General features: G+C 39.1%; 1 protein-coding gene across 1 annotated transcript; it reads right to left on the bottom strand.

Annotated features, from left to right (window-relative positions):
• Window positions 1-1,022: 1,022 nt before the first annotated feature.
• Window positions 1,023-12,827, bottom strand: SYNDIG1L (synapse differentiation inducing 1 like). The gene is made up of 3 exons (XM_015819382.1): window positions 12,411-12,827; window positions 7,814-7,951; window positions 1,023-1,181 (listed from the first exon to the last, which is right to left on the bottom strand). The coding sequence occupies exons 1-3, from the start codon at window positions 12,825-12,827 to the stop codon at window positions 1,023-1,025; spliced, it is 714 nt and encodes a 237-aa protein (XP_015674868.1).
• Between the last annotated feature and the right edge of the window lie 306 nt (window positions 12,828-13,133).

Genomic DNA, 13,133 nt, shown 5'->3' on the forward strand with positions numbered 1-13,133 from the left:
CATTGTGCTTAACAACTGTATTGCTTAGTGATGGAGTTGTTGGTCCCAATTATCGTAGTTAAGCAAGAACTATCTGTATAAGAATTTGTATATAGCATTTTTACATGTGATAAAAAGTAATCATGCTATATTATCTCTTGATGGGTTTTTCATGTCATAATAAAATATGAAATAATATTAATTCATTCTATTTGATACTGTGATATGCATCCTAAAATATAATTAAAAAATAGAAGGCCCAGAGGATTTTCCCAAGGCTGTTCAGTTAGAATTATTATAATTACATACTATTTGTGTGTGTCTTTTTAAAGCAGGTGCTATCTTATAACTGAAGTGACAGCTGAATATGATTATTCAAAGATGAATGAGATGAGACTATAGGGAAAATCTGACATAAAAGAGAACTCTAGGTATAGAGGCAATCTGTATAAGAATGGCTCTGAACTAGAGCTTTGGGGAAAGCTGGCTTTGTGTGATAGATACCCACAGATGAATTGATCTTGTAGCTTGAATCTCTGGCTCAAAATAGAAGCAACTTGACAAATATCACTGCAACCCCCAATACCTTAATGAAAGTTTTTCAATGAACATTCCCCCATTTTCTTTACGATGGTACTCTGAATAATACCAGGGCTTAGTTCCAATAGGCAATTGAACTTCACAAATGGCAGATTTAGCTCACAAAAAAATTGGTCTGAGAACACACTGCAGACTTTTTTTTTGTTTTTGAAGAAAAATCCCATTTCCCTCTTTTGTTCTTGGCCGTCTCAAAATCCAGGCTGTTCAAGCATGCACTCATTTTTGCACGAAGGTTTTTTTTATATATATATAGCTGGTCAGACTATAATGTAAAGTAGGTCAGTGTTCATTCAAAAAAAAATCTATACAATTTATTTGAACGTGTGAGGGAAAAAAAGCTCCTTTTCAGTCTTTGTAAGCATGTTGTCCATTATGGCACTTAAAGCACTTAATCCAGGAGGGTCATCCATTGGGGAATGACGGATTTTATGTAACAGTCTTTATTATACATGCCCACCTTTAGATAGGTAAGCAATCAGTGTTACAATCACTCCAACATATACTCCTGTGCCGATGGTAATTGAAAGTGCAGCAAGGAAGAGTGCTCGGCGAGAAGCTGAGCTTGCCTGGTGAAAGTCCCCCTTGGAGATGGCCTTACTTGTCTGGAAATAAAAAAAAACCCAGTTAGATTACTATATTGTATATTATTCACTGTAACTTGTTATAGTTAATAATAGCTGTTTTTCAGCAAGGGAGTCTTCTTGTCTACTGAAAATTAGTTCTGTCTGTGTCTGGATTGGATGAATAAAACAATTTACGTAATTCTATTATAGTCTTAGGTTGAAAACCAATATGAAGTTATGGTTATGACGTAGACCAGAGAGATTCATGTTCAAATCACCACTCAGCCATAAACTTTATTGGATTAGCTTGAGTCAATCAATATAACTAAGCTCATAGGATTCCTGTGAAGATTTTCTCTTTCCGTTCATCTTATTTTTTTAATATATAAATTGTAAATCAATTGCAAGATAAATAAACATTTTGCAATCTATCTGTCAATCAATGTCACACATCTGTCCAAGGATTAAAGATTAAACTGGCTATGATTTCTGGGAGTGCTGAGAGCTGTTTGCTGGCTGCATTGCCAAATAATATGGATTGTTAAATTCTTGCCTGTTCCAACAATTATCCATTCCATTATTAATGGTATGTTATTGCTTCTCACAAATATTTCCTTTGAAATAAATTGATTCAATGTCACCAAAATACACATTATAGCAATAGCACTTAGACTTATATACCACTTCATAGTGCTTTACAGCCCTTTCTAAACAGTTTGCAGAGTCAGCCTATTGCCCCCAACAATCTGGGTCCTCATTTTACCGACCTTGGAAGGATGGAAGACTGAGTCAACCTTGAGCTGATCAGGATTGAACTCCAGTACTGCATTCTAATCACCTCACCACCACGGCTTATGTTCATACAAGAAGCATAACTCAGCCAGCTTGTTAATAACAGTTTTGGCCGTCTAGCAGAACATTTATTAAATGTGCAGGCAAAACCAAGCATCCAGAAAAAAGAATGCCAACACTGAACCCATAAGGGACCAACTAACCACTCATGTACAAGGACCGGGGGAAGAATCAGGTTTTAAGGGCTCATTTGAATAGGCCTTGGGGGGGTATGCAAATCTCAGAGAGGGCATCATTTTAGAGAGCAGATGCTGCAGTCAAGAAGATCCACTTCCTGTATTCCATCAGACTATTTTAACTGATGGAACCCAAGGCTTGCCACTGTTGCCTGATGGTATGAAAATGGGTAAAAACTACTGAAGACAGTCCTTCAAATAATCATTAGGCCAGAGGTGTCAAACGTGATTTCATTGAGGGCCACATCAGCATTGTGGTTGCATTTGGGGGGCTGAGCCTGGCTGGGTGGGCATGGCCAACTATATGGGCATGGCCGTCTCGATGTTGCTTGTGTCAGGGGCGCCTGTGGGGAGCTGGGTGGGGCTGTGGGGATCTCCGGCAGAGGGGGATGGGACCAGGGCAGGCTTTATTGGCCAAGTGTTGTTGGACACACAAGGAATTTGTCTCCAATGCATAGGTTCTCAGTGTACATACAAAGAACAAAGTAATATAATCATAAAATACCAACAGGAGAAGGCAATAGGAAAGATGAGAAGGATAGTAGTAATATAGCCCTACTACATAGGTAAATATCCTTAGACATAAAACAGTGCTCTGGGAATTAGGTATTCAGCAGAGTGATAGCATGAGGGAAAAAACTGTCTCTGTGTCTAATCTGTTTTGGCATGCAATGTCCTATAGCAGCATCCTGAGGGGAGGAGTTGAAACAGTTTATGTCCAGGGTTCTGCAGATATTTTCTCAGTTTTCTTTCTGGCTCACGCAGTATACAGGTCCTCAATGGAAGATAGGCTGGTTGCAATTGTTTTTTCTCCAGTCCTATCTGTTGAAGTCTGTACCTGTCCTGTTTGATTGTTATACCAAAACAGACAGTTATAGAAGTATAGATGACAGACTCAATAATTTGTCAATAGAACTGTATCAACAGCTCCTGAGGCAGTCTGAGCTTTCTGAGGTGATGAGGGAAAAACATTCTTTGTTGTGCCTTTTTAATGATGGTTCTAACGTTAGGTGTCCATTTCAAGTCCTCGGAGATTATAGAACTAAAAAACATGAAGGTCTCTACTGTTGATACTGTGTGGTCTAATATTGTAAGAGATGGTAAATGGGAACGCTCCTCCTAAAATCCACTATCATCTCTACAGTTTTAACTGCGTTCAGCTCCAAACTCTTCTGGCTGCACCACAGGGCCAGTTGTTCAACCTCCCATCTGTTTACAGATTCATCACCATCGCGAATGAGACTAATAACTCTTGTATCATCTGCAAACTTCAGTACTTTAACAGAAGGATCCTCAGAGATGCAGTCATTAGTATAGAGAGAAAAGAGTAATGGAGAGAGCACACAGCCCTGGGGGGATACCTGTGCTAATTGAACAGGTATTCGCTGTGATTTTACCTACCTTCACCTGCTGCTTTCTATCTGTTAAAAAGCTTACAATCCACCTACAATTGTGGTCAGGCACAGCTAGCTGACTTAGTTAGAGAGAAAGTTTTTTGGAATGCTGATACTGAATCTGAGCTGAAGTCCACAAAAAGGACCCTTGCGTAGGTCCTTGGAGATTCAAAATGTTGTAAGATGTAGAGCAGTGTCATGTTAACAGCCTTATAGTCAGTATGGGTGCAATTGGCAGGTGGCAGAATCCATGTCCATGTCTAGTACATTTTCCACATAGGAGGTCTTCTGCTGGGATAGAAAGAACTATTTCCATATCAGAACTTGGGCTGGTATGGATGACCTTAAAGTCTATCCTCTTTGTGGTTTAAGTAGATGCTAACTAAATTTTGTGTCTTATATCTCCTTTTGCTAATTGGTCATTGTAAATTTTATTTGGTATTTTAGGTGAGAGATATATGGGCCTCAGGGGAATCAGGTAGAGTGAGTGAGACTGTATCTCATTGAAGGGTAGAGCTGGAAAAATACCAATTAGGCTCAAAACAAAGAAGAAATACTGAGTTTATGTCTAATTTTGACTATCATTAGCTCTTAGGAAACAAGTACACATTTCTTTACTCCTGATTCTCTCTTTTCTGTAACTATTGGGTTGCAGTGTTAAAAGATTTCACTAGTAGGCTCTTTTACTGGTTCTCTCTAATGCAGGGGTCCCCAACCTGTGGGCCATGGCCCACTACTGGGCCGTGACCTATTTGCAACCAGGCCGTGTGAGTGGTGGGCTGGTGCACACACATATAGCCCCTCACGTGACCGGTGGACATGCTTGCCTGCCACTCACACAAATGAACCTGTGTGTGTGTGTGTGTGTGTGCGCCTGCCCCTTGCACAAATATCTTCTTTCCCCCCTTACCTGGCTGCCAGCCCAGAAAGGTTGGGGAACCCAGCTGTATTTGGGTGTATGTGTATGCCTATGCATGTGAATTGGGACCAGATTCAGCTTCTTATAGATGAAAGGTTCTTTCCTTCCCCAGGAGGTCTCTCATTTAGAGGTCCTACTGATGGAAAGAAGGAGGGGATCCTGAAAGATTCTCTTCTCCTGTTTCTAAAACTGATCTCTCAAGGGTTATAAAAGTGGGGAAGGTAATACTGGGGTGGGCGTGGCTTCGGTATGCTGAAACCGGCCTGTGGGCTGGCAGTTTGACACCCCTGTTTTAGAGAGCCAGTTTGGTCTAGTGGTGAAGGCAATTAGAAGCAAGAAGACTGAGTCTTAATCCCGCCTTAGGCATGAAAGCCAATTGGGTTACTTTGGCCCAATCACTCTCTCAACCCACAATGTCAGGTTCAAGATGGCAAGCTGCAGTCAGTTCCTGTCACAACCAATAGATCAACACTTGATTTGAAAAAAGCAGACCCTCTACTTGCGAGAAAATGCTAGGAAGAAGATATTGCAAATGTTTTAAAGTGCTTTTATTTCCTTCTGCAAAATTATCGTATAGCAGAAAAGTAATTGTTATAATCCTGGAGTCCCTCCATTTGATAGCCAACAGTGCTAATATACTTACAGATACTCCCCTTGGTGCTCACAGAGTAGCAGTTCTTATTTTTACATTTTTTAAAAAGTAAACAGGTATGCTTGCTTCTTATCATCTTCATTTCTGATAGTATCTTTGGGCCCCAAAAGAGCTCTTTACATTTTTTTGGAAAATAAAATTGCTTAGTGACTGCAGCCCTATGCTTTGCCGAGCTGTGCACATTCTGACTCTAACAAAAGCAAAGGAAGCAGGAATAGCAGGCTATGTTTTGCAGGAATGAAGAAGCTGATTCTACTAAATTAGCAGATCAGGACCAGCACCATTAGCAGCCATTGTTTGAAGTTCTCAGAACAAGCTCTCTGAATTTTAAGCCCAGCACCCCAAAATTGGAGACAACAAGTATATTCCCTGTGGACATCAGTCAAGTATTTTGTAAGTGTCAGAAAGGAAATTACTTTTTAAATTGAAAACAATAAAGATAGTGGTAGTTAAAAAGAAATAGACAAACTATTTAAGCTCTCCAGTTAAAAAGATATACTGTAAGTGCACTTGTTAACAATCAGTCTTGGAATCTTTTAAAAAAACTATGAAACGGGAAGTTCCTACTAAAATCTGTGAATGGTACCAAACCTCTTAAGTCCTGGATATTAAATAAAATGGAATAAAGTAATGTTACAGGTAGTCCTTGATTAACAATGGTAATTGGGAGAGAAATTTCTATTGCTCAGCAATGCAATTGTAATGCACTATGTCATATGACTACATAGCTTAATGATGGCAATCCCTGCAGTCGTTAAGTGAGGATTGCGGGTAGTTAAGCGAGGACCTCCTTGCAACTTCGTGCTGGCTTTCAACAACCAAGTAGGAAGCCAGGAGGAAATTGCAAGTTGCAGGTACCTTGCAAGCAGGCTGGCAGGCAGATGAGAGCCTGTTGCGGGGAGGGACTGTGTGACATTGAAAGCACCCTAGAGCCACAATGTAGCATGAAGCTCAGAGTTGAGCACCTCCCATGCCTGACCACGATGGTGAGCCCAGTAGACAGTAGTCAGGAAAAGATGAGAAGGGGGGGGCAGCAGGGTGTGTGGATGTAAATGCTGGCTGGCTCAATTTTTTACTATGGGACCATGGGGGCACTGCAATGGTAAAAAGTTCAAGGTTTAGTCGCAACTCCATTTTTTCAGCATTGCTATAAGTTCAAATTATTGCTAAGCAAGGACTACCTACATATTATTAATTGATTTATGTCCCATATTTAATATTTTTACAAAATATTTTTACAAGACAACAAATATATCCAACACAGCTTCCTATTTTCCTCACAACAATAAGCAATGCAAGGTGGGTTGGGCTGGGAAAAAGTGGCTGGCTCAAGGTCACCCAGCTGGCCTTCATGGCTAAGGCAGAACTTGAACTCATGATCTCTCTCTCTCTCTAGCCTGCTGCCTTAACCACTAGACCAAACTGGCTCTCATATTGCTTCTTTATTGCTTCTTTATCACTTATTCAAGCACTTTCTATCCTTCTATTTAAATATTAGATATTTCCTGTATTTTTATTATCATGTTTGAGATGAAGAGGAAAAATGTTTTATTAAAGGACGATCACCATCTGATTGCTAAGTTGCTATATGTTTACATCAGCTTTATGCAATTCTTCAAAGTTTGTTTATAGTTTTGGATACAGAAATATTGATACTCTATGTAGGTTAGCAGTTTTTCATTGCCTGCCTTCAATTTTAAATGGGTGTTTTTTTATGAAAGACTTGCCATGGAATTTTATTGCTGTGCTACCAAGTTACTTGCTACCAAATTACTTCTGACACCAAATATTTTTTTCAGGAGTGGTGGTTTGATATGAGCAAGATAATTATATGAAAAGGTGTATTAGTTCTAACAGTATACTATTATAACGTTCAGTTTTATCATGGTGGTCCTATGGTAAAAAGGTCTTTTGGTATTGCATTAAAAAAAAGTCCATTTTTTTGGTTTGATTTTGTTTTGAACACCCTGAACAAATTGTTCAGAATTCCTTTAATACAATGTAGTGGTTATCTAGACTAGAGCAGGGGTCCCCAATCCCCGGGCTTTAGCATACTACCAGGCTGAGGCGTGTTTGAAACTGCCAGCCAGGGAAGAAAAGAGAGTGGGAAAGATCCATGCATGGGTATGTCTGAGAAAAAGAGGAAAGTAGGTTTAGTGACCTTTGGTTCCTGCCCTGTCTGCTATTGATTTCAGGTCTTTTCCTCACCTGCGTGTAACTCAGAGAAGTTATTCCTGAGCATGGGTCTCATGAAGAGGCATCATGACATTATGACAGAAATCCTGCCTCTTAAGTATTTGCATGCAACATCAGAAAGCAAGTAAGAAAGAATGGAGTTTGGGTCACGATGCACATTAAATCTTTTTGATCTCAGAGAGGTTAGATACAGATGCTAATGCTTTAGGATATAAAGCCGATAGCAGGAAAAATATTTCTTAAAAAAAACCAGATGATAAATCCTGATAAATCCTACTTGTTTATGAACTTAGCTCCGAGTAGAAATCTATTGCAAAACAGAGAAGTCTAATATTTCTCTCTTGTTCTGACACAGACATTATCATTAGTCAGGAGAAGAAGACTATCTGAACTGTCTACAGAGCCAAGTCAGATGGAAGTAACATTAGAGCAATTATTATACATACATATAAGCATATATATTAGTAGATGTAAATTCTTACCCCTTGAGAAAAACAGAAGGCAGCAATTCCCAGGGGCCAAAAACAGCAGAGCATTGAGAAAATGGCCAAGCCTAGGTGGTCTCGTGGAGGAAGCATCAGAAAATTATCTTCACTTTCGCTGTCGCTTGAAGAGTCACTCTGGAAAGTAAAGTAATTTGAGAACAGTGACCGTTAGCAAACTGTAAGCTTGCCCCACAAAGCATCCCGCAGGACTACAAATCCAAACACTATGCATGTTTAATGTTGTTGTCTTGACAACATGCAGCATTTCTCCTGATACCTGGTAAGCAAATAATTTTCACCTGGCAGGAAACTTCCCAAATGAGGAATGTACTATAGTCTCAATATTTTATTTATTTGGGTGGATTACATAGATATGCCAGACTCTTCTAGACAGGTGGAATAATCATAATAAAAGAGATCAAGATCTGAAAATCAATAGTTGAAAGATTATGGCATAAATTGGCCATGGTGGTCATCAGCACACTGGGTGCCATGCCAAAACATCTTATATGGCACTTAGAACAAAATTTCCATCAGTCAATTGCAAAAGGTGACACTGCTTAGATCCACATATATATTGTGCTGGTTCATTGTGATATTGAAGGTTCTTGGGAAGAATTCAATGCATATGAAGGCTTATACCAGCTAAACAACTGGCAGATGGGATTTCACATTTTTGAATATATAAGAATAATAAAAGATATGCATCAGGAAAGAACATATAAAGCAGAACCAAAACATTCCAGACAAAAACTTACAGGAGCTCACCTACTACCCTGTCCCAAGGCCTGGGAAAATAGCCACGTTTTCAGTGCTTAACGGAACATCATCCGCATGAGAGTCATATTCCAGAGGGCAGGTGATGCAACAGAGAAGGCAGTAAGTCCTGCCCAAACTCAAGGAACAGAGTCAACCTCCAGGGCTCCAGGATCCTTACTTGCCACATAACTGACTAATATGAATAATCCACTAAGAAAAGAGTTCTAAAAGATGGTATTTGGCAGAGTCTTCACCACTGGTGTCCCTCTTAAAAATGAAAATACCTGACATTGCTAGGGAAGCAGTTGTGCTATCAGTAGGCTGACTGAGAAATTTCTCCTTGGCGTCAGTCCATAACTTAGTTTGAATGTCCAACAGTATTTTATAGATTTATGGTAGGATTTCATTCAGACAATAGTAGACTAATGATTTTGAACAATTAAAGGTAATCCTCAACTTATAACCCTAACTGAGCCCAGAATTATGGTCATAAGTGGTGGAAGTTATTAAATGAGATACCTACATGATCACCTCACTGAATGACCGTAATACTGATTTTCCCCATTGGGGTTGTTAAGCGATTGCATGAGTTGTTAAACGGAGCACAGGGTGCCTTAGTGGGTGGGGAAGGTTCTGGGACATATGGTGTAGGCCTGCACTGTGACATCTCCAAAGCTCACACGTGGCCTGCCCCAGGCCTCCCTGGACCTCCCCCACCACCTGAGGCACTGCTCGCACAGCTTTCCACTCTGCTGAGTCCCACATCCTTGGGCCTTCCGCCATCACACCTTGCTCCACTTAGTTTTCCAAAGATCACCTTTTCCAATAAGAAGCAGCTGATCCACCATGTGGCTTTCCTGTACAGAGTTTGCCTGTTGCCCTCCTGTAGTGGCTATTTCCAAAATGACACCTACCTCTGGGATGGCACCATGTAGCTTCCATATGGGAAGACCATATGGTGATTTGGCTACTTCTCTTTCTAAAAGGCTACATAGCAGATTGACCTGCTCTCCTTGGGAAAGATGATCTTTGGAAGAGTAAATGAAGTGAGGCATGTTGGGAAGGGAGGAGGCCCAGGTGTGGAACCCAGAGAGGTGGGAAGCAGGCCCAAAGCCTGTGAGGGCCCAGCAGAGTGGGAGGTAGGACCAAAGGACCCAGTGGGCCGGATGGGGGAGGGGAGATAGGCAGTGGGACAACTGCAGTGTCCCTATGGTTGGTCATAAGGATAGGCAAATTGCCAAGCACCTAAATTTTATTCTTGTGACCACTAGAAAACTGCAGCAATAATAACTTAGGGTACAGATGGTAAATCCCTTTGTTCAGGGCTGTTGTAATTTCAAAAGGTCACTGAATGAATGGTCATAAGTTGAGGACTATCTGTAATACATAATTTTTTAGTTTTATGCTACGTTGATCTATTAAATCTTATTTAAGGGTGGAGTAGACAAACCAGACCCTCCTGTGACTACAATTGCCAAAAATGGGTGCAAGTTTCATCAGTTCGAGGAAAGAGTCACATGAAAATTGTTTTGAAAACCCTGAACAATGCTTATCTTAATTAAAATATAATAATACAGGAAAAGGCCCAAACCTTCCCCCGAATTTAAAGGAAAACAAGTAGAAACATTTGGCCATTGTTTCTTTCCAATAGAAAGAATATATGTAGGACTGACGATATTACCTAGATGGGTAATGAAACATCTGCAAGCAAACAACCAAGCTCATGAGCACTAAGGACTCCACACTATGTCTTTATTTACTATATATTTATACTACCATATCCACAAAGACTCATGGAAGTGCACAATTAAAGCTGAAAACCAAAACACAATGAAGTAATAAGCTGAATAAAATAAGTAAAAATAATAAAATCTCAGCAGGAAGTTTTCAGAGGAAGGCTGCTTCAAAGTGTGATCAATTCCTTACTGTTTCCCAAATTTCCTGTCTGGTTAGAATCCAATGTAGCAGACAGTGCTGGAGGTATCTGATGCCAAACCATATAGGATTTTATTAATCAAACTAGGACTGTAAATTGTTTTCACAAATCTAGACCAACCAGTGCAATATCTGCAATGAAAGTGCTGTGTAAAAATTCCAGGCTTTTATTTGCTAACACACGGACTCCTTTTTCTGCTGCATCTTCCAGCAGTTGCCTGCTTCTCTCATCCCATAACAAAGAGAAATATCCTGCCAACCTCCCAAATCCTCGCTTATCCATTCACATCTTTTGATTCTCTTGGACAGGGTGGACATTTTGAAAAAAAACACACACACCCCACCCCATTTAGACCATCCTTTTCCCCACTCACACAAGCATCCATATCACTCTCACGTCTCACTTCCTATTCTTTTCATTAATAAAAATCTTTTCAAAGGCTCATCCTCCCACTCTACTTTCACTGGAGCTGACCAAGATTGATTTCTCTACCTCCTATTTCTTTTACTTGTGAGGAGCTGCTTTTTTCTTGCCCAGTCTCTAAAACTGTGCAGCATCAACCCACCAATATGTCATTTCCCCTCCCTATAACATTAAGTTATCACTCAGATAACTAGCCAAGGGGTGCCTTTTCTAGTCTTCTATAACAATAGCAGCTAAAAGCATAAAATGTATCTGTAGGTAAACAAGTAATCAGAATACAAAACTAATCCAGTGATAATGGTGGTGTATAAATAAGGGGAAAAAGAATTTAATATTATATCAGGAGCAAAGATACTTAAATGTATGTCTTCAAATAATTTATTTCAATTTTTATGGGCTATTCTTTTAAGAATTCCATGATTTGAGCAAATGTCTGGCCTCTAGGAAAATAAAAAAGGAAGATAATGTTAGCAGCTTGAGTTGTAGTATATTAGAGGTCTTTTGTTGCTTTATAGCTTAGTGTCAAATATATGGGTTAGCAAAAAGTTCAGCTTCTTTCATCTGAACTTGCTTTCCAATTATTCGTACTTAGTGTCACAATCCTTTGTTATTAAATAACTCTGTGTGAACTAGTAACACAGAAAATTACAATGATAATAATAGCAATGATCATGGTAATAGCAATGCAGAAACAATGTTAGAATAGCACTCACTGCTATCAGCTTCCACCCTTGATGTAAAGCAGTTGGCATCCTATTGATTTTTCTTTTTTTCCCACTGAAACCTGCTTCTTCTGCATTACCTTGCTATAATATTTCCAGGACATCTATTATTACCTTGGCATTTAAGTACAGTAGCATTTTCAACCTCCTAGTTTTCCTTTTATGAAGTATTTTACAGTCCTTCCCTCCATACTTTCATTTGACCTTCTTTCCAACTGCATTTTCATACACTTTCCCCCCTTTTTAATACTCTAGTTTCACACTAGGAGGGAAAATGGATGTTATAATTTCCGTAAGCCATATCCTCTCATTTCCTCTTAGTTGGGGGCAAAATGCTAACATTAAAAGTTCTTGAATTAAAACATATTTTTGTTTTTTCTCTCAAGCTGAATTCTTAGTTTATTAGTTGGGGATTTGGGATTTCACTGGAAAATTATTTTCCCTTAGCATTGGTAAAATTGAACCATTTTTCATATTTAAGTACATTCCTCATTTAGATTCTAAAGTCCTAAGCTACTAACAATTTATCTTAGCCATGTTATTCTTAATTAATTATGCTTTAATTTCTAATTCTCTGAAATAAAGAAAGATGTCTCTTGGGTAGAAACAGTTATTACGCTATATATAATCTCCATGTTGTCTATTATTATTGTTTGTAAATTAAACATTTAGAATTGTTATTTAAAAATTAGTCCCAAAATGTGTACTCAGAAGTTTCTGAATGTACATTATCAGTGTATCCTTAGAAATTTACCTCATATTCCTGCAATTCCTCTTCCTCTACTTCATAGGATACTGTTTGGATTTTGATATCATTTTCCATTAGAGATCTTCCCTGTGCTTCTTGCTCATCAGAAACATCAGCAGATGAGTCTTTGCTTTCCATGAAGGTTGTCTCACAATTGTCACCTTTGTTGTCCTTGACTTTGACACTGCTTTCATCCTTCACCAGAATGAAATTTGGACCATACAGTGCTTCAACAGCTAGTTGAAGAGAACTGGCATCCAACAACTGGTGTGTCCTTGCATTACCTGAATTTTGGAAGATATAGGAATATAATTTGCCATGGCAACGATGACTGTGATAATCCTGGTGATAAGTACAGTTACCATGAAGGTGTCCATTGCTCTTGGCCAACAGTGGATTCTGAAGTTCACTCACACTTTCCATTTTCCTTAAAAAAATCAGTGGCAGATGCTTCTGAGATAAATTAGTGTCCTGAAAGAAAACAAACAAACGAAAGGCCAATGATACATAAATTGTAGAAATGAATTAAAGAATTCAGCAATGAATATATCTATACTAAAAAGAAGTCCGTATTAGTGGAAATCCAAGGACTGCAGCCATATCAGATGGGTTCTAGCTTGTACTTGTCCCTTAGCACTTGAGCAATGACCTTTAGAGAAAAATTGAGGAAGCTCTCTTTCTAAAATAAACATCAGCCTTCCTTTCTTTGTTCATGTTCAAAAGTACAGT

This window comes from Protobothrops mucrosquamatus, unplaced genomic scaffold (genome assembly GCF_001527695.2).
Source record: "Protobothrops mucrosquamatus isolate PMUCROS unplaced genomic scaffold, P.Mucros_1.0 scaffold908, whole genome shotgun sequence".
Lineage (NCBI taxonomy): Eukaryota > Metazoa > Chordata > Lepidosauria > Squamata > Viperidae > Protobothrops > Protobothrops mucrosquamatus.

Coding starts and splice junctions, on each gene's coding strand:
- SYNDIG1L (XM_015819382.1), bottom strand. CDS start 12,827: ATGGAAAGTGTGAGTGAACTTCAGAATCCACTGTTGGCCAAGAGCAAT. Junction 7,952..12,410: donor AGGAATTGCAGGAATATGAG/GTAAATTTCTAA, acceptor TTTACTTTCCAG/AGTGACTCTTCAAGCGACAG. Junction 1,182..7,813: donor CCTTCTGTTTTTCTCAAGGG/GTAAGAATTTAC, acceptor TTTTATTTCCAG/ACAAGTAAGGCCATCTCCAA.